We start from the raw sequence: 22,574 nt of genomic DNA, 5'->3' as shown, positions 1-22,574 counted from the left end.
TCATGCAACCTGCAGCACCTCAGATTCCTTAAGAGATCTAATCAACTGAGTTTTCCCAGCGTCGATGCGCAACGATTCCTCGCACTTGGGGTCCCTCGTCCAGTCTAGACGGTTGCTAACGTCGGAATAGTCCATTTTCCCGCCTTTTCCTCGCCCAGCGGCAGCTTCCCTTACCCCTCCCAACTTCCATCCTGCGCACACGCGCAGATCGCCACTGCTGTCAGTCCACCCGCGCCCCCTCAAAGCTTCCCCTAGCAACAAGCTCAGGCTAAGCGCGACGGCGGGACGGGCGCATGCGCCGCAGCTCTTTCCACCGCCAGTCCTGGGACAGAGTGCCGGGCTCCTCCCCTTCCAAGCCTAGCCCTTCTCCCCGCCTACTCCGGCCCGGGGTCCGCGTGGCGCGGCGCGCGCGCACTCGGGCTCGGCAGTTGCCGGTCTCCCGGGCCGCGGCAGTGAGGAGAGAGGGCGGGGCTGAGTCCTCTGCAGCCCCGCCCCCTTTGGCCCGGCGTCCCTACCGCGCCTGCGCGCTCCCGCCCGGTCTCCATCTTGGAATTGGGAGGAAGAGGGAGAGGGAGGCCGGGACAAGATCGGGGCTGTGGTACGGAGAGAGGCTGAGACGGAGAGGAGGCGAGGCAGAGAGGGCGCGGGGACCGTCAGCAGCGCCTTAGCTACAATCTTCCAGCTATTCTCGGAAGAGAGAAGGGAGAGGGAGGAGGCCGGGCCGGGAGTGGGGGGCTGTCACCCTCGGACCCCTGCGTGAGAGGGGCCGTGCAGCCGGACGTCCTCGGGGTGGGCCCCCAGTCGGTGGCCGAAGACCTAGGACTCAGGCCCCTGGGTCCCAAATTTCCGGGCTTTGTCCCTCGCTTCTCAATTACCCGGGTATCAGTCCCCATAGTTCAGAAATCCGGGACTCGAGTCCCAACCTCTCTAAACCTGGGTCTCTATTTCATTGAATTTCAAATCTCGGGTTCAGGCCCTTTCGTGCACCAGTATCTGGGGTTCATTCCCCAGGCATTCAAATATCAGATTCGATCTCCCTCCCGTTCAAATATTCGGGGTTCAGACCCCACAATCAGAAATCCGGAATTCGGCAACTGTCGCCCTCGAGGAGGGGGAGGACTGGACCGCGAGGTCAGATCAGGTTGTCACCCCCTCCCCTCGAGGGGAGGCTTCCCAGGCCCGCCCCTCAGGAAGGGCGAAAGCCGAGGAAGAGGTGGCAAGGGGAAAGGTCTCCTTGCCCCTCTCCCTGCTTGGCAGAGCCGCTGGAGGACCCCAGGCGGAAGCGGAGGCGCTGGGGCACCATAGTGACCCCTACCAGGTGAGACATGGGGTGCAGGGGCGCGGGTCCCTGTGTCTAGCTCTGAGAAGAAAGGGTGCGCCTTTCTGAGAAGCTGGACTTCGGTAGGCCCTCTCCTCAGGATGGGGAAGCCCAGCTGAGCCAGTGGTCAGCCTCTGGCCAGCCTTGCTTCTGTTGTCTCCCTCTTCCCCTTCCTCTTCCCTTCATTGTGTCTGGTTGGTGGGGGACCTCAGGTGACAGGGTCTCTGATGTCACCGGGGTTCACACCCTAGGGTGCTTCAGCTAATCAGATGGATTTGCACTTCAGTCTTCTTGCCTTCACTTTGCCCCTCACAGCCACCTCCTCCCTGATATGCCCCTTTCTCCTGACTGCTTTGCGGTGTTGATTCCCATACCTCTGATTCCCATGGTGGGTCTGCTTATCTGCTTTTCAGGCCTGGTCTGGTTGGATTTCTTGTCCTTGCAAGGAAGTGTGTGTATGTGTGTTTGTGTGTATACGTGTGTGTTTTGAGGTGCCTGGCAATGTTTCCCCTTAACTGCAGTTACTTTCCAACCTCTTGCTGTGATGGTGTCCATAATCGCATCCATTTGTCAAACGATCTTTTACAAAGTGCTTTGATAGCCATTCTCTCATGTGACATCCCCCTCATTCACCCTGTGGGTCTCTTTTATTGGCATCTTCCCATTTTACAGTTGAGAACGTAGAGGCCCAGAGAGGTTGCCCAAGATCACACAGTGGCAGAATCAGAATTTGAACTCAGGTCCTCAGTCACATCTTTCCCTGATGCATGCCTGGTTCTTGCCATCTCTTTTCCTCTGAGTTTGGGCTCAGCCTAGGGGTCCCTAGGAGACCAGGTTGGGGTCAGATTTAAGAATGGGAATGAGATAAGCTTCCTTTCCAGGAGGGCTCTACTCAGAAGTTTTTTCTGATGGGAGGCTCTGGCTTTTGCTTCTGCCTCATGGAGTTTTCTATCCACTGTGACCTTCATCTTTACCCTGATCCCAGAGTTTGGCCTGGATTCCTGAGAGGGCTCTCTGTTGACAAATGGTAGCCTTAGTGCATCTTTGAACTGCTCAAGCCAGGCTGTTGGGGTGGAATGATCTCCCAAAAGATTAAAGCTTTGTGGGGACCTTGGAAGCAGGGAAGGAAAAATCCATATGCTGAGTGTCTGCATGGTGTTCCTAAGTATGAAATCTCATTAAAATCTTACAAAAGCTCCATGCTGTAATCCATTTCACTGAAGAGAAGACCAAGAACTAGAAGGAACTTACTGAAAACCCTGTTGCTGTACATTGCAGATGGGATGTACTGGTAGTATGGCTTAGGAACAGATAGATACAGGTTTCCTCATCTGTAGATTGGAGATGACATTACCCGTTTTGGAAGGTGGTTATGATTTAGCACAGACCTTGGTCATTGTTCAAGTATTTGTTGTTATTATGAGGAAGGGGACCTGCATGATATTTTGCCAGTGGATGGCACCCCTTCCATGTGGCCTAGGGTCCTAGATTGGCATTCTGGGGCCCTGTGTTGGTAAAGAGGTCAGGAAGATTCTTTTGGCAAGTTGAGAGCACCTGCCTTTGTGTGTGGGTGTATGGTGCGGGTGAGGGGTGCTTGGCACTATTGCTGGCAGAAGGAAGAAAAGGGCCTGCTTTGAGCAGCAGCCTGGGAGCTGCTGAGGGCTGAGCAGAGAGCAATCAATCAGTCTCCCAGGTTATTCTGAGCCCTCTGCACCCTGGGGGCCCACTGGAGAGTCAGGCTCCCTCCTTGCCCTCCGGCTTCCAGTTGGGCTGAGGAGACAAAATTAATAACACAACAGGAAACAATGCATGACAGAATAAATTACATGCTAAAATCGTTAGGTGCTTTTAAGTAGCTAGAACTCTGCCCCAGGAGTCCAGCTCTGCTGAAGGCTCCTTTGTGCCTAAATTCTGACAAGTGCTTAGGCTGGAACCTGTCTTAGAATCTCCTTGAGGGTCCTGGTTCTGGCATCCTGCAGGAACTTTCTCCGGGTGTTTGGCTGGGTGCCCTAGGAGTGCTTCCCAACGGCTGAAGTGGTCAGGACAGGCTTCCTGTGAGAGGGAAGCTGAGCTTGGGGTGACAGCCAAGAGAGTAATGGGCACACAGGCCTAACCAGGGAGCAGAAGGTCCTGTTCTCTGACCTTGGAGAAGTCCTTTTTCTTTTCTTTGCCTCAGTGACCTCACCTGGGAAATGGTGATCATGACTCTGCCCTGCCTATTTTGAAGGGATGCTCTGAAATCATACTGATGGAGGACCAGCTTTGGACAAGGCACTTAACCTTACCAAGCCTGTTTCTTCATCTGTAAGATAGCGGAAATCATAATACTTGCTTCATAAGGTTGTGGTGAGGACTGAATAGAGATAATGCATGTAAGGTGCTTATTGTACCTGCTCAATAAATGTTATTTGTACCCTGTAAATGTCCTGTACCTGTGTGTGATGCTTATGCATTTGGACTGGACAAGTAAGGTAGCCCAGACCACAGAGAGGCCCTCACAGCCAGATGCCATTTATATCCCTATTCCCATCTTAGATCTCCCCCATCCCCTTTTTGAGAGTGAGTCTGCTGGCCCCTCTGGGCCAGTACCCACTTGTAACAATGGCCGGATTTCCACCGCCTCCGGCCTGGCCATTTCCTGTTCTCCAGGGTGTGAGAGGTTGAGGGAGGAGGGGGCCTCAGCACCAAGGGGAACAGGAAGGTGCCTGGAAACAGTTGGGGTATGGGACTTGTGGGACAGGACACTTGGGGCTCTGGAGTGCTGCCTGGGAGGCAGAATGTTTTATCCTTGAGGGGAGATACAGGGGCTGTAGGGAAATGGGAACTTGTTGAGCGCTGAAGCGGGTGGTGAGGATGCTTAGCCTCCCAGAATCTTCCTAGCAGTTTTAGGGACTCCAGGGACCTAGCCCGCGTGATCTGGTTGCCCGGGCAACTTCATTTTTTGGAGCTTTGATGTTGTTCCTAATCTCCCCCTCCCCTTCCTCAGCAGTGCCTCCCCCTCATCAGGGAATGAGGGGAGGAGATGGCAGAAACTTGATGGGTCCCTTCCTCTCCCTAAAGGCCTGATCCTTGCTCTAAAGGTCCCATTTCCATTCCCCAGGCCAGGCCCCACTCTCAGGGCCCCCAGGGGCCACCATGCCAGCTGGGGGCCGGGCCGGAAGCCTGAAGGACCCTGATGTGGCTGAGCTCTTTTTCAAGGATGACCCAGAAAAGCTCTTCTCTGACCTCCGGGAAATTGGCCATGGCAGCTTTGGAGCCGTATACTTTGTGAGTTGGGTCTTGGGGAGGGTGTAATAGGGATGGGGATTCTTCCTATTCCTGTGGACCTCCCAGCAGCCCTTGCACACCACGCCCATCATACTGGCCTTTCCTGTCCTCTCCTCCTTTCCCATGCCTGGCTGTCACTGGGGCCTTCAACACCTTCTGGTCTGGTCTTCTAGGCCCGGGATGTCCGGAATAGTGAGGTGGTGGCCATCAAGAAGATGTCTTACAGTGGGAAGCAGTCCAATGAGGTGGGCCAGGTGCAATACAGCCAGGTTGGGGGCAGGGGACTTGTCTCAAGATGCAAGCTAGGTAACCTCCACCTACCCTGACCCCCTAGAAATGGCAAGACATCATTAAGGAGGTGCGGTTCTTACAGAAGCTCCGGCATCCCAACACCATTCAGTACCGGGGCTGTTACCTGAGGGAGCACACGGCTTGGGTGAGCTGGTGCCAGACTCTGGCCTGATCTTTACCCTGTTCACGCCTGTCCTTATCCTGGTCAAGTCTCTTAGGTTGGCCCTGTTCATGGTGCTGTTATGGGATCTTGGGAAGGAGGTAGTTTCTTTTGACCACTTTAGTCCTCAGACATACCCTCTGAGCAAAAGCCTGGCTCAGTGACATGGGCTATTAGCTGGTGGGACAGGGCGCTGTGGGCTGGAGGAGGTGGAGACTGAATGGGAGTTTGAAGGGATTCAGATGGATGGTGGTGAATGTCTTAGGCTTGGACTCCAGGAACTCTCCCACCACCCCCTCATTGTCTCCAGTTGTCCTTCCTCCTTGTCATCACCCCAGGGACATAGCTTGAGTGCAGGATAGTCAAGGAAACTCTGTTTTGAGTCTCTGCGCAGCAGATTCTGATCTCTGACTCTTGTCCCTTCCTTAGCTGGTGATGGAGTATTGCCTGGGCTCAGCTTCTGACCTTCTAGAAGGTAAGTGACTCATTGGCCAATAAGTGAAGAAGGGTGAAGAACAGAGGGGAGTGGTTAAGGGGAGCTTATTCCAGACCCATGCTTGCGCTCCCTCAAATTGAAGTTCTTCCCTCACTTTCCAGTGCACAAGAAACCCCTTCAGGAGGTGGAGATCGCGGCCGTGACCCACGGGGCACTGCAGGGCCTGGCGTATCTGCACTCCCACAACATGATTCATAGGTATGAGCAGCACCAGTGATGCCTGGGAGGGGAGTACTATCTGCACCACCTGTCACTTAGCTGGGCTGTAGTCCTCCTGGAAGCTCTGGCCAAAGCCCCTGCCTAGCTTCCTGAGACATGTGTCTCATCCCTGTACTTTGCCTCTGACAGGGATGTGAAGGCTGGAAACATCCTGCTGTCAGAGCCAGGGTTAGTGAAGCTGGGGGACTTTGGCTCTGCATCCATCATGGCACCCGCCAATTCCTTCGTGGGCACCCCATACTGGTGAGTGAGAGTGGTGGTGAGTGGAGAGAGCTCCCAGGATATTGGGAGTAGGCATGGTAAGGTCTCAGTGGGTGATTCATCTCTCTCTCCTGACCGTTCTCCCAGGATGGCACCCGAGGTGATCCTGGCCATGGATGAGGGGCAGTATGATGGCAAAGTAGACGTCTGGTCTTTGGGGATAACCTGCATTGAGCTGGGTAAGAACATCCTCCTCTCTGCTCCCTCATCCTCTTTTCCACTCTTTTCCACTTCTCCTAGGGATGGGATCCCAGGCCTCCAACTTCCTGTCCATTGTGACTCTACCCTGGAGCCCCTATATAGGCAGCTGTCAAATTCTGCCAGTTCTTAGGCCTAGAGATTTTGTAGCATTCATCTCTTCCTGTCCACTACCCTCGTTCTAAATCTTTTCTGAGTGCCCACAATGTGCCATGGACTGTGATTCTGGAGGGATAGCAGTGAATGAGAATCCTGCCTTCATAGAACTTACATTTGAGTTAGGGAAACGAGGCAGGCATGTTTTCTTTCAGTGTGGTGAAAGCTGAGTGGAGAAGTTACAGGAGCGGTTCAAATGTAAAATAAGAGACTTGACCTAGTTTAGGGGCTGAAGAAGGCCTCCTTGTAGCGGAATGTTGAAGCTGACCCACAAGATAAATAAGAGCTGTTTGAAGGATATAGGGAAGAGCTTTCCAGGCAGGGAGAACAGCATGTGAGAAGCCTAGAGGTAAGAGCAGGCCTGGGGAACTGGGACTAGCTTCAGTTGTCGGGAACATAGCATGTCATGTAGAGAATAGTGAGGAATAATGCCAGAGAGTTAGGCCCAAATGAGTTCTTAAGGCCTTGAAGCCATGCTAGGGTTCTCATCAGCACTATTGAAACAATTCTGTAATGAGGTCGGTAACCTTTATAAGGTTTCCAGCACAATGCCAGACACAAAATAGTTGCCTAAGAAAGAGTTGCTGTTAGTTTCTCTTATCAACAGCCTCCTGCGGTGATCTCTCCAGTCTCTCCTCCCTTCCAGTGTGTCTGAAATACTGATGCCAGAGAGGTCTGCCTAAGCTCAGTGCTGTTGTTTCACTCCCTGTTCGGAGCCATCAGTGCCCTACTGTTGCCTTCAAGACTGAAGCCATCTCTATCATTCCTTGCACCAACCTAGAGGCTCTGCTTCCTAAAGGCTGGCACTTTCCTTCATGGGCTCCACCTCTGAGTGTGTCATGAACTTTTCCACTTCCTTGCTTTGGTTCATATTGGGTCCCCTGCCCGAGGTCAGAGATTTGGATGAGCCGTTTTCCTCCATCTCCACAGTCTGCATTTACCATTTGAGGCCAGGCCCAGACAGTTGATGAAAATGTAAGAAACAGACTCAAGTATAAGAAAAAGCTAGATCTGTCCATGTTATTTCTAGTTTTTGGAAGAGATGGGGATACAGAGAAGTATTACTCTACTATTGAAAAACAACACAAGTCTGATTACAAATGTCAGCTCATAGTATCCGGGAAGCAGTGTGGAGGAGGCTGTGGCAAACTGGAGATTGCTGTTTCCGTAGAAAGAGGGCAGCTAGTGCTTAGCTCCCGACCATTGTTAGGCAGTAATGTAGACTCCATTTCACCAGATCTAATTCTTAAGGAGAAACTGGAAACATATTATATGATTATTACTATTGGCAATTAATTTTTAAAATCATCGTTTAGGCCAAAACAACATGACTTTTTCTGCACTACAAGGGATTCTTAGGGACTCCTAGCTTGCAATTTCTAATCTCAGGTCTTTTTACAAAGCCCTTCCCTGAATTCCCTGAAGATGTACTAGCTTGAAGGGCCACTGCAAACTCTCAACTTCCCAGCCACTTTCCTGTCTCCTTCTTATACCAATTAGTACTTTGATGTTATTTTTTCAGTCCTATTTAATCTTATCTTTTAGACTGGGAGTTCCTTGAGGGCAGGGCCTAATTCTTGATTTTATCTTCCCCATAGCAATTAACAAGTTACCTGCTTGCTCCCTTTGGCATCTAAGAAGTATTACTTGGGGTGATAACCGAATGGCCGTCCTTCTGTCTTGTTAGTGCTTTTGTATATGTTATTTTCTTTGACCCCTGTTCTACCCATGTGCAGCGGAGGATGAGTGTTGTATTTTACAGAGGAAGGAATTAATTGAGACGTAGCAGGATCATGGGAACTTCTCAAGGTCACGTGGCAAGGCAGTCAAGGAGCTGGGGCTTTAACCCAGGTTGTCTCAATTCCATTCCATTGTCCTCTAACCCCCTTCCCCACCTCCTCTCACCTTCTTCCCTTTCACCTTTCTCTGTAGCGGAACGGAAACCACCGCTGTTTAACATGAATGCGATGAGTGCCTTATACCACATTGCACAGAATGAATCCCCCGTGCTCCAGTCAGGACACTGGTGAGGACTGAGATTCCTGGGACCAGAGGTGAGGCCATGGGGTATGGCTGCCTGGCTCATGCCTTCCCCACTCCTCTCCCAACCCTCCTGTGACTTTCAGGTCTGAGTACTTCCGGAATTTTGTCGACTCCTGTCTTCAGAAAATCCCTCAAGACAGGCCAACCTCAGAGGTTCTCCTGAAGGTGAGGGCCTGCTAGCCTAGCGTTCTCCTGGAACTGTAGCTTGTTGGAGCCTCAAGAACCCCAAGGGAAATTAGTGGTTCCCAGTTCCTCCTCCGTCAAGAGCTTCATTGATGAATTCCCACCCCATCCCCAATGCCCAGTGGACTCTGTGTTTTAAAAGATTGTGTCTACCAGACTGCCTTAATTTATTAAGTAATAATCTGTTTTCCCATCTTTTATTAATCAAAGATGTATATAATTGCCAGCCAGAGCTTCTGGTCAGCGTGCGATAACCAGGGTTGCCCCACTGATCTGATGTAATGCAAGCCAAAAGCCTGTGTAGCCTTATCATGGGTAAATGTATGATTTCCCTTAGGTGTTTTTTGAGTTATCAAAAATAGAGGGGCCCCATTCACTTCACAGACCCATGGGGGCTTAAGGAGCCCTAGTTGGAAACTTTAGATTATGTAGTTGGACCCCCTTGTTTTGTAATTGTGGGATCCTGTATGAAGCCCATGTCCATCACATGTCCAAGGTTACATAGCCCTTTAGTAGAAGAGCTAGATGAGAATTCAGATCTCCTGACTGTTCCTGTCTGTCAGCCATGCCTGGAGGAACAAGAATCTGTCTAGGGAGTAGGTACTGGGTGGTGCAGAAAATTGCTGTGGGAGAAAGGCTTGGGACAAGGCCAGCATCAACCCATGGTGGGTGTGGGCCCCAGAAGAATGCCTCAGGCCAGAGGGAATGCCAAGGGCTGTGGGTTATGGAGGGCGGGAGGGGAGTTGGCAGCAGGCCTCAGCATCCTCTTCCCCCAGCACCGCTTTGTGCTCCGGGAGCGGCCACCCACAGTCATCATGGACCTGATCCAGAGAACCAAGGATGCTGTACGGGAGCTGGACAATCTGCAGTACCGCAAGATGAAGAAGATCCTGTTCCAAGAGGCACCCAATGGCCCTGGTGCCGAGGCCCCAGAGGAGGAAGAGGTGACCCAGCTTGCTCTGACACCCATCTTTATCTCCCGTGTGTCTCTGCCACCTGCAGCTTTTTGGCCCTTTCCTCAGCCCTAGTCACCCCACCATCTCCCTGTGCTCCCTCCATGCATACACCCCAGGGCTTCCCCTTCCCTGCCCAGCAGCCTACGCCCTGTTCACAGGAGGCCGAGCCCTACATGCACCGAGCCGGGACCCTGACCAGTCTCGAGAGTAGCCACTCAGTGCCCAGCATGTCCATCAGCGCCTCCAGCCAGAGCAGCTCTGTTAACAGCCTAGCAGATGCCTCAGACAATGAGGAGGAGGAGGAGGAGGAAGAGGAAGAGGAGGAGGAAGAGGAAGGCCCTGAAGCCCGGGAGATGGCCATGATGCAGGAGGGAGAGCACACGGTCACCTCTCACAGCTCCATTATCCACCGGCTGCCGGTATGCAGCTCACGCTTGGGGGGCCCAAGCCTCCTGGTCTAGAACCGCCTGGGTCCTCACCCTCCCTCCCTAAGCTCAGCACTCCTCTGTGTCTGAGTGGCTCTCCTCAGGTAGCTGTCTTTGGGCTCAGTGTCCTCTGAGCCTTGGGTGGTCCTTCTACCTCCCTCTAGGGCTCTGACAACCTGTATGATGACCCCTACCAGCCAGAGGTAACCCCCAGCCCTATCCAGCCGCCTGCAGCCCCAGCTCCCACCTCCACCACCTCTTCCGCTCGCCGCCGGGCCTACTGCCGCAACCGGGACCACTTTGCCACCATCCGAACTGCCTCCCTGGTGAGTGCAGCCATCCTCACTCAGCCTGCTCACTGTCTGTTTTTTAAGTCTAGAAATTATTTCCTCCCAGTGGCCTGTGATTGAGTCTGGATTCTATCCTCACTTTCTGTTGCTGTCTCCTGCCTGCTCCCCTTAACCTTCCCACCTCCCTCCTCCTCCCAGTGGACTGTTATGGTCACATGGCCCAATCTGGGTGTTTCTAGCTTGGCAAACTCTTATTCCATTTTCATGGCTTGACTTAACTGACATCTCATGGGCTGCCTTCCCAGGCTCCTCTGGTGAGTCAGGTGCTTCACAGCCCTGTGCTGGGGGTGCCCTGTCCTGGGGGAGCCCTGTGCCGGGAATGCCCTGTGCTTGGGTGGTCCTGAATAGCAGCATGTTAGGTTTGTCGGATTCTGTGCCCCAAAGGGCAGGGATGGTGTTCAGGTGTCTGTCTCCTACCAGCAGTTAGCTCTCAGGCTCACACACAGGCCTGTGTTAACCCTTCCAGCTCCCTGGGGACAGGGAGAATAGGATCCCATTGGAGAAATGAGGTACCTGTGGCTCAAATGAGCCACTTGCCCCACTGCGTTTGGTGGCTCTCTGCTCCTGTAAGCAGGCTCTTAGTTCTCTCCAAAAATCAACTCACGGCAATCTTTTTCTCAGTTCACAGGGAAAAGTGGTTAGGCTTTTCATAAAACATAGCTTTTCATCCATCTTTTTAATAAGCCTTTAGATCACATTCCTGCTCAGCTGCATTTGACTATCAACGATCCCCTTAGAGGCCATTGATGCAGTCTAGTATGTTCTTACAGCCTCTGCTTGGGGCTGGTTGTGTTCCAGCAACTCTTCAGATCCTGTGGTGCTCTGCAGTACTGTGCAGCGAGGTCTTGGCTGCCCGGACTAGTTTGAGAGCCACTGACAGAGTCATTTGAGAATGAGATCTGAGATCAGACTTTTGGTGAGGGTGTCCAAGCCCAGTGTTCTTGTTATTCCAGCATCATGTGGCCCCATCCCAGCTTAGTACCCACCATGTTTGCTGAAGAAGGAAGCCAGCACTTATTAGATAGATTCCAAACGTACTCCACAGCCTGTGTAAGGAGGTATTATTTCCCTGTTTAAGAGATGAGGGAACTGGTGCTTTGAGAAGTTAACTTACTTGAGATCACATTGTTGGTAAGTGGCAAAGCTGAGATTTGATCCCAGATCTGTCTGACTCACTGTTTCAAATTAGCATGCATTGTTCCTTCTTTTGTGCCAAGCCCTGTGCTTGCCACCTTTTATCCTTTGGTTAGACCAACCTGTGAAGTAGATAATATCGCCATTATCAGATCGAGAAAACAGGCTAGAGAGGGTGCGTGTGAGAAAGGTGCTAAAGGAGAATGAAACCAATGAGTTGAAAACCCATGTTCTTCCCCGTGGAAGACCCTCTGTGTTAATTAACTGGGGGCCAGGCTGAGCCTCAGCTCTCACCCTCTCTCTTGCCCCAGGTCAGCCGTCAGATCCAGGAGCATGAGCAGGACTCTGCGCTGCGGGAGCAGCTGAGCGGCTATAAGCGGATGCGAAGACAGCACCAGAAGCAGCTGCTGGCCCTGGAGTCACGGCTGAGAGGTGAACGGGAGGAGCACAGTGCGCGGCTGCAGCGGGAGCTCGAGGCACAGCGGGCTGGCTTTGGGGCAGAGGCAGAAAAGCTGGCCCGGCGGCACCAGGCCATTGGTGAGAAGGAGGCTCGAGCTGCCCAGGCTGAGGAGCGGAAGTTCCAGCAGCATATCCTCGGGCAGCAGAAGAAGGAGCTGGCCGCCTTGCTGGAGGCGCAGAAGCGGACCTACAAACTACGCAAGGAGCAGCTGAAGGAGGTGGGCTAGGGCTGCTGCAGGGGTGGGGTAGATGGCGGGCCTGGTGGGCCCTGACCCTGCTCCCCTCTGCCCTCTCCCAGGAGCTCCAGGAGAACCCCAGCACGCCCAAGCGAGAGAAGGCCGAGTGGCTGCTGCGGCAGAAGGAGCAGCTGCAACAGTGCCAGGCGGAGGAGGAGGCAGGGTTGCTGCGGCGGCAGCGCCAGTACTTTGAGCTGCAGTGTCGCCAGTACAAGCGCAAGATGTTGCTGGCTCGGCACAGCCTGGATCAGGACCTGCTGCGGGAGGTAGGCGTCCCAGTCCCCCCTCTCCCGCTAGCTCACGGATCCCAGGGACCCACCCTTTTCCGTTTGCCTCATTCTTGTCTTCTTTCTCCTTGGCTCTTGTGGTGTTAAAGGTTCAGCTTTGCTTCAGTGCCCCTTTCATTTCCCATCCCCAATAGACCCTGCCAGAATTTCCTTAGGCCTCTGTTCCCAGGCTAGGCAAGAGCTTGGCTCCCCTACACCCTCATCTCTTGCCGTCCCCAGCCCCCTCTGTCAAGGAGCCCTGGCCGCTCACTTCTTTGACACTGACTGGGCCTCGGGCCCCGCGTTTCTTCTGCCTCAGGACCTGAACAAGAAGCAGACCCAGAAAGACTTGGAGTGTGCGCTGCTGCTTCGGCAGCACGAGGCCACGCGGGAGCTGGAGCTGCGGCAGCTGCAGGCCGTACAGCGCACTCGGGCTGAGCTCACCCGCCTGCAGCACCAGACGGAGCTGGGCAACCAGCTGGAGTACAACAAGCGGCGCGAGCAAGAGTTGCGGCAGAAGCACGCGGCCCAGGTTCGCCAGCAGCCCAAGAGCCTCAAAGTACGTGCAGGCCAGCGCCCCCCGGGCCTCCCGCTCCCCATTCTTGGGGCTCTGGGCCCACCCAGCACAGGCACCCCTATAGAAGAGCAGCCCTGCTCACCTGGCCAGGAGGCAGTCCTGGACCAAAGAATGCTGGGTGAGGAGGAGGAAGCAGTTGCAGAGAGAAGGATTCTGGGAAAGGAAGGGGCCACTTTGGAGCCTGAGCAGCAGAGGATTTTGGGGGAAGAATCAGGAACCCCTAGTTCCAGTCCACAAAAACATGGGAGCCTGGTCGATGAGGAAGTTTGGGGTCTGCCTGAGGAGGAGATAGAGGAGCTTAGGATGCCCTCCCTGGCACCCCAGGAGAGGAGCATTGTTGGCCAGGAAGAGGCTGGGACATGGAGCATGTGGGGGAAGGAGGATGGGAGTCTGGATGAGGAGTTTGAGCTTGGCTGGGTCCAGGGTCCAGCACTGACTCCAGTCCCTGAGGAAGAGGAAGAAGAGGAAGAGGGGGCTCCGATTGGAACCCCTAGGGATCCTGGAGACGGTTGTCCTTCCCCAGATATCCCTCCTGAACCTCCTCCGACACACCTGAGGCCCAGCCCTGCCAGCCAGCTCCCTGGACTCCTGTCCCATGGCCTCCTGGCTGGGCTCTCCTTTGCAGTGGGGTCCTCCTCCGGCCTCCTGCCCCTCCTGCTGCTGCTGCTGCTCCCATTGCTGGCAGCCCAGGGTGGGGGTGGCCTGCAGGCAGCGCTGCTGGCCCTTGAGGTAGGACTGGTGGGCCTGGGGGCCTCCTACCTGCTCCTTTGTACAGCTCTACACCTGCCCCCGAGTCTTTTCCTACTTCTGGCCCAGGGTACCGCACTGGGTGTTGTCCTGGGCCTGAGCTGGCGCCGAGGCCTCATGGGTGTGCCCCTGGGCCTTGGAGCTGCCTGGCTCCTAGCTTGGCCAGGCCTGGCTCTACCTCTAGCGGCCGTAGCAGCAGGAGGCAGGTGGGTGCGGCAGCAGGGACCCCGGGTGCGCCGGGGCATATCTCGACTCTGGTTGCGTGTTCTGCTGCGCCTGTCACCCATGGCCTTCCGGGCCCTACAGGGCTGTGGGGCTGTGGGGGACCGGGGTCTGTTTGCACTCTACCCCAAAACCAACAAGGATGGCTTCCGCAGCCGCCTGCCTGTCCCTGGGCCCCGGCGGCGTAATCACCGCACTGCCCAACACCCATTAGCCCTGTTGGCAAGGGTCTGGGCCCTGTGTAAGGGCTGGAACTGGCGTCTGGCACGGGCCAGCCAAGGTCTAACATCCCACTTGCCTCTGTGGGCCATCCACACACTGGCCAGCTGGGGCCTGCTTCGGGGTGAACGGCCCACCCGAATCCCCCGGCTACTACCACGCAGCCAGCGCCGGCTAGGGCCCCCTGCTTCCTGCCAGCCGCTTTCAGGGACTCTCGCCGGGCGGAGATCCCGCACCCGACAGTCCCGGGCCTTGCCTCCCTGGAGGTAGCTGACTCCAGCCCAAATCTAGAGCATTGAGCACTTTATTTCCCACAATCCAGTGAAGTTTCTCCAGTCCCCAGTCCTCTCCTTTCACCCACCTTCCTCAGTTTGCTCCCTCACCCCAGGCCCAGCCCTTCGGACCTCTAGACAGGCAGCCTCCTCCGCTGTGGAGTCCAGCAGTCACTCTGTGCTCTCCTGGCACTCCTCCCCTAAGTTATTGCTGCTCTCCCGCTGTGTGTGCTCATCCTCACCCTCATTGACTCAGGCCTGGGGCCAGGGGTGGCGGAGGGTGGGAAGAGTCATGTTTTTTTTCTCCTCTTTGATTTTGTTTTTCTGTCTCCCTTCCAACCTGTCCCCTTCCCCCCCACCAAAAAACGAAAAAGACAAACACAAATAAAATATCTGAGCGGAACTGTGCCTTTGGCCCAGGCTGCCTCTGTCTGCTTTGTCCTGCCGCCTAGCCTCCCCGGTATGCCCCCAGGCTGACCCTTGGCCCGGCTCCATGACCTCTTCACCCCGCCTCCGTTATCTCAGCCCCTCTCCTCAGCCTCATGCTCTATGCCTTCATAGCTTCATTGTACCATGACCGCCACCGGCTCTGGGGCCTGGGCCCCAGGCCCCTGTAGAACTTCACTGAACTTCTTGATCCCACAGAGCCCCTGTTTGTGGGTTCCTTCCAGAGCCCTTAGTTTCCAGGCCCTTGGTCTCCTCATCCCTTGCCTTTTCTCCCAACTCGTTCCCTCCGTGGTTCCCGGCTGCTGGGGGCCAAATTGCTCTCCTGCATCAGGCATTACCCTAATGGGTTGGGGGCCCTCCATAGTAGGGGGTGCTGAGCTGGGGGCAACCAGGCGGAGTATGGGGGCCGTGGCAGCAGGATCCATTGTGGGCCTGAAGTGGGAGTGAGTATGTGAGGGGCTGGGTTGGAATGCGGATCTGGTCAGGGTGGCAGCTCCTGGCCGGTTGAACTTGTCAGGCCCTTTTTGGCCACCTCCTTTGCCCCCTTCTTTTCTGTGGCCCAAAATGGGGCAGCCCCTTCTTACCCCTTTCTAGCTCGGTGCTTCTCCTCCTTCCCTGCCTTCCTCCCTGAGGTGCTGGACCTGGGACTTCCTGTGTCTGTCCTTAGTTGTGTTGCTTTCTTCATGGGTGTTTTGTGTGACTGGTTCTTCTTGCTTGTTATTGTGCACGTTCTCATATTTGCTCACGTGCTTCTGTCTCTAGGTCACAATCTCTCCCTCTTTGCCCGGTCAGAGCTTCCACGATCCTCAATTCCCTGTCCAGTAACTGATGTTCTTTCTCGTGGGTATCCCACCCAACTCCATGCACGTGCTCTTGAAAACTTGTCTTCTTTGCATCTCTTGCCCATCGAGACCTTCCTGATCTCTCTCTCTTCAACATGAACCCACCTCTCCATGTCTGTCTGTATACAGCTCCCCCCACCCCCTCTGTCTAACATGTTTTCTGTTTCTCTCCCTCTCCCTGTCTCTGCTTCTGTCTCCTCTCCTCTTCTCTCTCTTCTCCCCGTTTCCCCTGGTTGTTCCTCCTCCTCCTTTTCCTACTCCTCCCCCTGCCCCCATCTCCCCTTGATCCGTCCACTGCATAGTCTAAGGAGCTGCAGATCAAGAAGCAGTTCCAGGAGACGTGTAAGATCCAGACTCGGCAGTACAAGGCTCTGCGAGCACACTTGCTGGAGACCACGCCCAAAGCTCAGCACAAGAGCCTCCTTAAGCGGCTCAAGGAAGAGCAGACCCGCAAGCTGGCGATCTTGGCCGAGCAATATGACCAGTCCATCTCAGAGATGCTCAGCTCGCAGGCGGTGAGGCCTGGGGCCCAGGGAGGGTGCGTGGTAGAGGCTGGGCTCTGTACTTTGCTTTAGCGAAGTAGACGGTGTGGGGCATGCACAGAGCTAAGGCTTTTTTACTTGGGAAACTCACATACTCTTTCTTGGTTAGTGTTCTCCACGGTGATTTGATTATTTCATATTCTCCTCAATGGTTTTATTCTTTCTCTTAGCATTTTCTTAAGGTCTTGACAAAGCCATGTGCCTACTCTCCCAAGAACCACGAAGGAAAAGAGTGGCTATTATTTTTTCCTGGGCCCGAGTTAGTTTAATGGGTAAACAGGGTGCAGATTAAAGTGTCTTGCCCTCAAGCCCATTTACTCAGACTTCTGGAGGATTTTGAAAGTTGCTGTTCTAAAAAAATGACCACACCTAACAATGGAGTGGGCCACTTTAAAAAAATAATGTACATAGAGAGTAGAGAGTGGAAACGCCCCACCTAAGGCTGTTCACTCACCTAGTCCCACTTCTCACAGGTAACTTGTTAATAATTAACTGTATTCTGTGTTTTTTCAGTGCACATTTTGAAAACATATGAATTTTAGACAAGATGGAATCATACTGTACATTTACTATTCTCTAACTTCCTTTTTCCACTTAATACTTCTTGGACATCCTCCCCTGTCAGTACACCCATCTCATTTTTTTTACAGCATAGAATTTTCCATAGTATGGCTGTACCATAATTTATTTAACCCATCCCTTATTGGTGGACATTTAGGTTGTTTCCAGTATTTTGCTATCACAACGCTTCCGTGAACACCTCGAACACATGTGCAAGTATACCTGGGGGATAGATTCTGCAGTGTAATTGCTGTGCCACAGGGTATGACCATCTTCCATTCTGATAGATGTTGAGACCGCTGCTTCTTGAAACCTTAGGGCCCAGGCCTACCTGGGGCAGGGGAGGATAGTGGGGGTTGGGGAGGAGATCCCTACAACTGGTTCTTTGTCTCCTCCAGCTGCGGCTTGATGAGACCCAGGAGGCAGAGTTCCAGGCCCTTCGGCAGCAGCTTCAACAGGAGCTGGAGCTGCTCAATGCTTACCAGAGCAAGATTAAGATCCGCACAGAGAGCCAGCACGAGAGGGAGCTGCGGGAGCTGGAGCAGAGGGTCGCGCTGCGGCGGGCTCTGCTGGAGCAGCGGGTAAAGGGCCCAGCCTCCAGGACCCGGGATGGAGGGTAGGCTCCTGCCCCCCTGCCCCCCACCCGACTCTCTAACCTTTGTTCTGGGTGCCCCAGGTGGAAGAGGAGCTGCTGGCCCTGCAGACAGGGCGCTCCGAGCGAATCCGGAGTCTGCTGGAGCGGCAGGCCCGGGAGATAGAGGCCTTCGATGCTGAAAGCATGAGGCTGGGCTTCTCCAGCATGGCTCTGGGGGGCATCCCAGCTGAGGCTGCTGCCCAGGGCTATCCCGCTCCACCCCCTGCTCCTGCCTGGCCCTCCCGACCCGTTCCCCGTTCGGGGGCACACTGGAGCCACGGCCCTCCTCCACCAGGCATGCCCCCTCCAGCCTGGCGCCAGCCGTCTCTACTAGCTCCCCCAGGGCCCCCAAACTGGCTGGGACCCCCCACACAGAGCGGGACACCCCGAGGCGGAGCTCTGCTGCTGCTAAGAAACAGCCCCCAGCCCCTGCGGCGGGCAGCTTCGGGGGGGCAGTGGCAGTGAGAACGTGGGGCCTCCTGCTGCTGCAGTGCCTGGGCCCCTGAGCCGCAGCACCAGTGTTGCTTCCCACATCCTCAATGGTTCTTCCCACTTCTATTCCTGAAGTGCAGCGGGGAGGAGCAGGGAGTCATTCTACTCCCTTCCTAAATGGGCAGGGCAGGGGTGGGTGGAGCCTGACCCTGGAGGGCACTGAGCTGGAGGCCCAAGCAAGGGTAGGGGACAGGATGTTGGCTCCAGCTCCCCTCAGATCTCATCTCATGAGCTTCTTGGGGCTAGCCAGTGGCCCAGGGCCAGCTTGGGCATAGGTGCCCCAAGGTTGCCCGGGAGCCCCGCCTCCCCACCATGGTGCCAGGGTCTCCCTCCGCCACCTCCTGGGAAAGGAGGGAGATGTTTGTGTCAAATATTCATCTAGTCCCCTGGGGGAGGGGAAGGGTGGGTCTAGATATATTATATTCAGAGAACTATGCTACCCTCACAGTGGGGCCCTCAGACCTGCCGTAGGGCAGAGCAGGTCTGGGGCCTGAGGCGGGGAGAATGAGAGGCACCTTACTGGCAAAAAGGATCAGGATGGGGTCTTGGGGTCAGGATGCCTGGGTCTCCCCATTCCCCTGTTGCTGTCTGACGTCCTGTGCCGTCTTGTCCTTTATCTTTTTTTTAATTGGGATCAGGGCTGGGGCGGGGGAACAAGGGAAGGACCTTGGAAGGGGCTGCTCCCGGGCCTGGGGGCAGTCGTGGGAGCCCCTCTCAGCTGTGGGGCTGGCACAGAGCCCCAGGCTAGCTTTTAATAAACTGTTGGTTATTCTAACAGACTTCAAGACTTACCTTTCTGTCTACGGTGTGCGTGAAGGACTGCTCAGTGGCTGGTGAATAGTACTGCTTATGTTTAAAAAAGAGAATTTATTGGGCTGTGTATCTAAACACTTCAGTGATTTTAATGACTTCAGGTATGACCAGATCTCAGCTATCAAAGGTCTTCAATCCCTTGACCTGTAATTCCTGTTTTCTTTGCTTTGGCTTCAAAGATTCATAGAAGGTTTGCCTCCTACACAGATCCCGGGCAGCTCCATGCTCACATCTTCCTGCAAGCCTCAGCAGCCAAGAGTCCAGTGGAGACTTGATATGACTGCAGAGACTGGGCCTGTAGCAAGAGGCCTGGAGGGCTCGGACTGGCCCAGGATGTCTAGGCTTTTCCCCAACCCTTCGAGGCTAACGGCCCCTGGACAAAGTGGCTGTTTCCAGAAGGGGGAAGGCTTAAGCACCAGCTGCCCTCAAGTCATCCTACTCCCCTCCTAAATGGGCATTAGGTTATCAGACTGGGCTAAAAGCAGAGGAGCCACACACCCTTCTCCAATAGAGTCTGGTGGCTGCTGGATGACAGGGTCGGGAGGCAGGGACTTTAGGAACCTGGTGGAAATTAAAGGCAACCAGGCCAAGGGAGTGGGGGGTGGAGGCAGTAGCTACTAATCAAGTTTTCTGGCCCGAAATACAGGAGGTGAGAATGGGGGACCAGATTTGATGAGGTGACTATAAACACTCCTTTTATTGAGTCTTAAAAAATAAACACCTTAAATGGAGAGGGTGAAGCTGCGAAGTAGCATCCCAACAGCTTATGTCCTTGGGGGCTGCAGTCTTCTCTGAAGAAAGCTGCTTCTGCTCTGCAGACACAGGGTGATATGTATGCTTTGTATTTGTGTCAAGGGTCCCTCCTGGGAGGGGTGGAGCTCAGTTACTCTCGCCATCACTGCTGATGATGCCACGCATATGTGACCAGTCTGGAGGTGCAGGACGGGGCCGTTCTTCCTCTGAGTTCAGGGTCCGTTGGTATAGCTCCCCTGGAGGGGCTGCTGCTCCTAAAGGGTTCCAGGCCGTACGTCTGCGTGGCCGGCCTAGAGGAAAGGGGAAATGAGAGATCAGATATCTGAGAATGACCAACCTCACCCATCTGCTCCTGGCAGTGAGAGGAAACCCCTTACCTGAGCCACTGATGATGTTGGCAACATCCAAGGCAGCCACCTCAGCGGCCTCTTCCCGCTGTTCCTTCAGGGCTCGACACTTCTCTAGGGAAGGCTTACCTGGAGCAGAAGAAGCTAGTGATCCTCTCCTCCCCAGCAGGAAGGCCCTCTCTTGCAGCCCCCAAGGCATGCCTGGCCTCACCCTTCATGCCTAGGGCTTCCAGTTCTGCCCGGAGGACACTCAGGCGCTCCTTGTGTGAGCGACAGGAGCCCAGCAGCTTCTTGTAGTTGCGATGAGCACCACAGGCCCGAATGTAGCGCTTCAGCCTCATCACAGCCGGGTGGTCCTCTCCACGGCGACCTAAGCCAGCCTGGCAAGGAAAGAGCAGCAGCTGAAGGCCAAGCCTGCTGGGCCTGACACAGGGTCTCCCTCTTCCCCAGTGGTGGCTTCCCAGCCCTCCACAACCTCACCTTCCCTCCTTTGGCCTCTGGACTTCCATCTGAGGAGGAAGATGAGCTTCTTGTCCTGCCTTTCCTGGTGCTCTTCTTGGAAGAGTTGTTCTTCCTCTCCCCCTGGCGGCCTCCCCCTGCCTCGCTGTCACTCACCTCCCTCTCCAAGTCACTCTCCTCACCACTGGTGCTGCCCAGTCTGGCCATCTTTCTAGTGCCTTTAGCTGTGGGTTCCCCCTTCCCACTGTCTTCCTCGTCCTCGCTGCTTCCATTCAACCCCTTCCCACCCTTAAGCTGGGTCCTGTCCTCGATCTTTCTCTGCACTAGGGGTTCTTCTTCTTTCCCACTGTCATCCCCACTGCCTGCTGCCTTTTTCTCCTCTTCCTCGCTGTCCGGGTCTCCCATGAGCATCCTTGCCTGACTTTTCTGCTTACAGCTCCCCTCCTCCCTGCCTGACCTCCTGCCATTGCTCCTGACTCTGGGTTTCCAATCTTTCTCCTTTTCCTCCTCCCCTTCTTTCTCTTCCTCCCCCGATTCCTCCTCTCTATGCTCTTTCTTCTTGGCTAGGATCTCCCCCTCCTCTTCACTCTTCTGTTCCTTTTCCTTCAGGCTTTTAGCTCCTTTGCTTCTCTCCACCTTCTTTGCTGTCCTCTGAACGGGTTCTTCGTCGATCTCCTCACTTTCTTCCCTGGCCTGCTTTCTACCGACTGAGACCTTGCCTGATGCCTGCTTCTTTGCCACAAGTTTCTTCCTAGTCTTCCCCTTCTCTCCCTTTTCCTCCTCCTCACTGCTTTCCTCTCCTCCCCTCTGTGCGGGCAGGTCTCTCCAAAGTTCCTCATCACTGCTCTCCTCAACTGCCTCCTTTGAGGCTCGCCTTGGATTCTCCTCCTTGGCTGGGCTGACTTCTGTTGCCACCCCATTCTTTTCTGGGGGTCCAAAGTAGTCTGGGCTGGAAGCTTCAGAGCCGGACTCTGGAATATGGAAAGGAGAGAAAGTTGAGACAGGCTCCTCCTGTCCCTTCTCCCTTCACATCGGATAGGTTGTCTCGAGGGCTGCCCTGACAGAGGGAGGGGCAGCAGGAAACAGCTATCTGTCCTCGCTGTCCCGGTTCCTGACTCATTGGCCTCGCTCATTCATTTAACACCTGGGGACATAACAGATGCGAGGTGAATGCTTCTTGAGTGAAACACTAACGATGTAGAAGGCCCCCATAGCAGGGAGGAAGCACTAACCCGACTCTGAATTGAAGCGGGACCTTTTCCTCTCCGGGTCGCAACAAGGGGTGGGAGGCCTCTTGCCCTTCTTGGTAAAGTCCAGTTTGACTTCCCTGGAAGAAGCTTCATCCACCTGTGTGTGCGCCAAGAGGGCGAACTATGCACCAAGGCTGCGCTCACCGCGCCCCGTCAGGCCCCTCCTCCTCGGCGGCAAGCCCCGCCTCCGCCTCCACCTCCCGCGGCCCAGGCTCCGGCCCACACCTGCATCTTCAGCAGCTCCTCCTCCACCAGCTGCTTCAGCGCTTGCTTGTCCTCGGGCTCCAAGTGGTCGCGACCCGAGTGAGCCAAGTACCTCCGCCGCACAATGGAGTGCGTGAGCGTGCTGCGGGGACAGGATGTCAGGACGGAGTCCCCATCCCACGCGTGCCCTTTCCAACCCCACCTCCAACCCCCTGAGCACCTGAGGTCCGGGCGGCCTCGGAAGAAGCTACGGGTGAACTCCTGCATCTCCTTCTCCCGCGCCATTTTGCTCCATCCGGGATTGGCGGCTCCCGCCTTTTTTTTTTCTCGGCCTCCGTCAGCGCGTTTGACAGCGGCTCGCGCACGCGCTGTGCTGCGGCACCGTGGGGCGAGGGACCGTTGGGCCGGGGACCGCTTGAGCCAAGAACTTTGCTGGACAAGACTTGTTTTCCCTGGGCAGTTAGAGGGTCTCGCGGCTCCTACCCTTTCCTATAACGAATCGTTTTAAAAGTTCTCGTTAGAAACTGATTCGGCGCCGGCACCCTTTGGGTGTATTCAGCCCGCGACACTACCTTTCTTTCCGGTCATGGGCACCAGCTAGGCCGCCGTTATTTCACAAGGCAGAAGAAAAGGCCTTCTCGCCAGGAGACGAGGAACCTCGGGGGAAAATCTTTTTGTGGCTTCAAGTATCTAAGCACATTAGAGTAAGGAACAGCCTTCCAGCGTCCGCCATCTTTGTGGCGTCACCGCGTCGCTGCTACGCCATCCCCAGCGC

General features: G+C 54.9%; 2 protein-coding genes across 7 annotated transcripts; one reads left to right on the top strand and one right to left on the bottom strand.

Moving 5' to 3' along the window:
* Window positions 1–518: 518 nt before the first annotated feature.
* Window positions 519–18,752, top strand: TAOK2 (TAO kinase 2). 5 transcript variants are annotated; one of them, XR_004258222.1, is made up of 20 exons: window positions 522–1,318; window positions 4,419–4,585; window positions 4,759–4,830; window positions 4,920–5,021; window positions 5,466–5,511; window positions 5,634–5,730; window positions 5,881–5,994; window positions 6,100–6,191; window positions 8,299–8,392; window positions 8,493–8,574; window positions 9,369–9,536; window positions 9,707–9,967; window positions 10,138–10,299; window positions 11,769–12,134; window positions 12,215–12,418; window positions 12,738–12,977; window positions 16,047–16,259; window positions 17,005–17,109; window positions 17,246–17,428; window positions 17,524–17,704. XR_004258222.1 is itself a non-coding variant. In XM_032243130.1 (19 exons), the coding sequence occupies exons 2-19, from the start codon at window positions 4,454–4,456 to the stop codon at window positions 17,944–17,946; spliced, it is 3,051 nt and encodes a 1,016-aa protein (XP_032099021.1). In that variant the 5' UTR covers window positions 522–1,318; window positions 4,419–4,453; the 3' UTR covers window positions 17,947–18,752. The 5 variants fall into 5 exon arrangements, 3 of the variants coding, with proteins under 3 accessions (XP_032099020.1, XP_032099021.1, XP_032099022.1); XM_032243130.1 differs by lacking the exon at window positions 17,005–17,109 and having other exon boundaries at window positions 17,524–18,752; XR_004258223.1 differs by lacking the exons at window positions 17,246–17,428; window positions 17,524–17,704 and having other exon boundaries at window positions 16,047–16,906; window positions 17,005–17,049.
* Window positions 18,753–19,459: 707 nt separating this feature from the next.
* HIRIP3 (HIRA interacting protein 3) lies at window positions 19,460–22,530 on the bottom strand. 2 transcript variants are annotated; one of them, XM_032243132.1, is made up of 7 exons: window positions 22,020–22,530; window positions 21,821–21,941; window positions 21,578–21,692; window positions 20,367–21,316; window positions 20,098–20,266; window positions 19,917–20,015; window positions 19,460–19,829 (listed from the first exon to the last, which is right to left on the bottom strand). In XM_032243132.1, the coding sequence occupies exons 1-7, from the start codon at window positions 22,082–22,084 to the stop codon at window positions 19,666–19,668; spliced, it is 1,683 nt and encodes a 560-aa protein (XP_032099023.1). In that variant the 5' UTR covers window positions 22,085–22,530; the 3' UTR covers window positions 19,460–19,665. The 2 variants fall into 2 exon arrangements, with proteins under 2 accessions (XP_032099023.1, XP_032099025.1); XM_032243134.1 differs by having other exon boundaries at window positions 20,107–20,266; window positions 22,020–22,168.
* Window positions 22,531–22,574: the final 44 nt, after the last annotated feature.

The sequence above is a fragment of the Sapajus apella genome, unplaced genomic scaffold (assembly GCF_009761245.1).
Source record: "Sapajus apella isolate SASKATOON/1434 unplaced genomic scaffold, GSC_monkey_1.0 scaffold51, whole genome shotgun sequence".
Taxonomy (NCBI): domain Eukaryota; kingdom Metazoa; phylum Chordata; class Mammalia; order Primates; family Cebidae; genus Sapajus; species Sapajus apella.
This window is presented reverse-complemented; position numbering and strand designations above follow the sequence as displayed.

Excerpts from the sequence above, each read along its gene's own strand:
- TAOK2 (XM_032243129.1), top strand. The coding sequence starts at position 4,454 with ATGCCAGCTGGGGGCCGGGCCGGAAGCCTGAAGGACCCTGATGTGGCT. Across the intron at positions 4,586-4,758 it reads GCTTTGGAGCCGTATACTTT|GCCCGGGATGTCCGGAATAG; the intron begins GTGAGTTGGGTC and ends CTGGTCTTCTAG. Across the intron at positions 6,192-8,298 it reads GATAACCTGCATTGAGCTGG|CGGAACGGAAACCACCGCTG; the intron begins GTAAGAACATCC and ends CTTTCTCTGTAG.
- HIRIP3 (XM_032243132.1), bottom strand. The coding sequence starts at position 22,084 with ATGGCGCGGGAGAAGGAGATGCAGGAGTTCACCCGTAGCTTCTTCCGA. Across the intron at positions 20,267-20,366 it reads CAGAGGCCAAAGGAGGGAAG|GCTGGCTTAGGTCGCCGTGG; the intron begins GTGAGGTTGTGG and ends TTTCCTTGCCAG. Across the intron at positions 20,016-20,097 it reads GGAAGCCCTAGGCATGAAGG|GTAAGCCTTCCCTAGAGAAG; the intron begins GTGAGGCCAGGC and ends CTTCTGCTCCAG.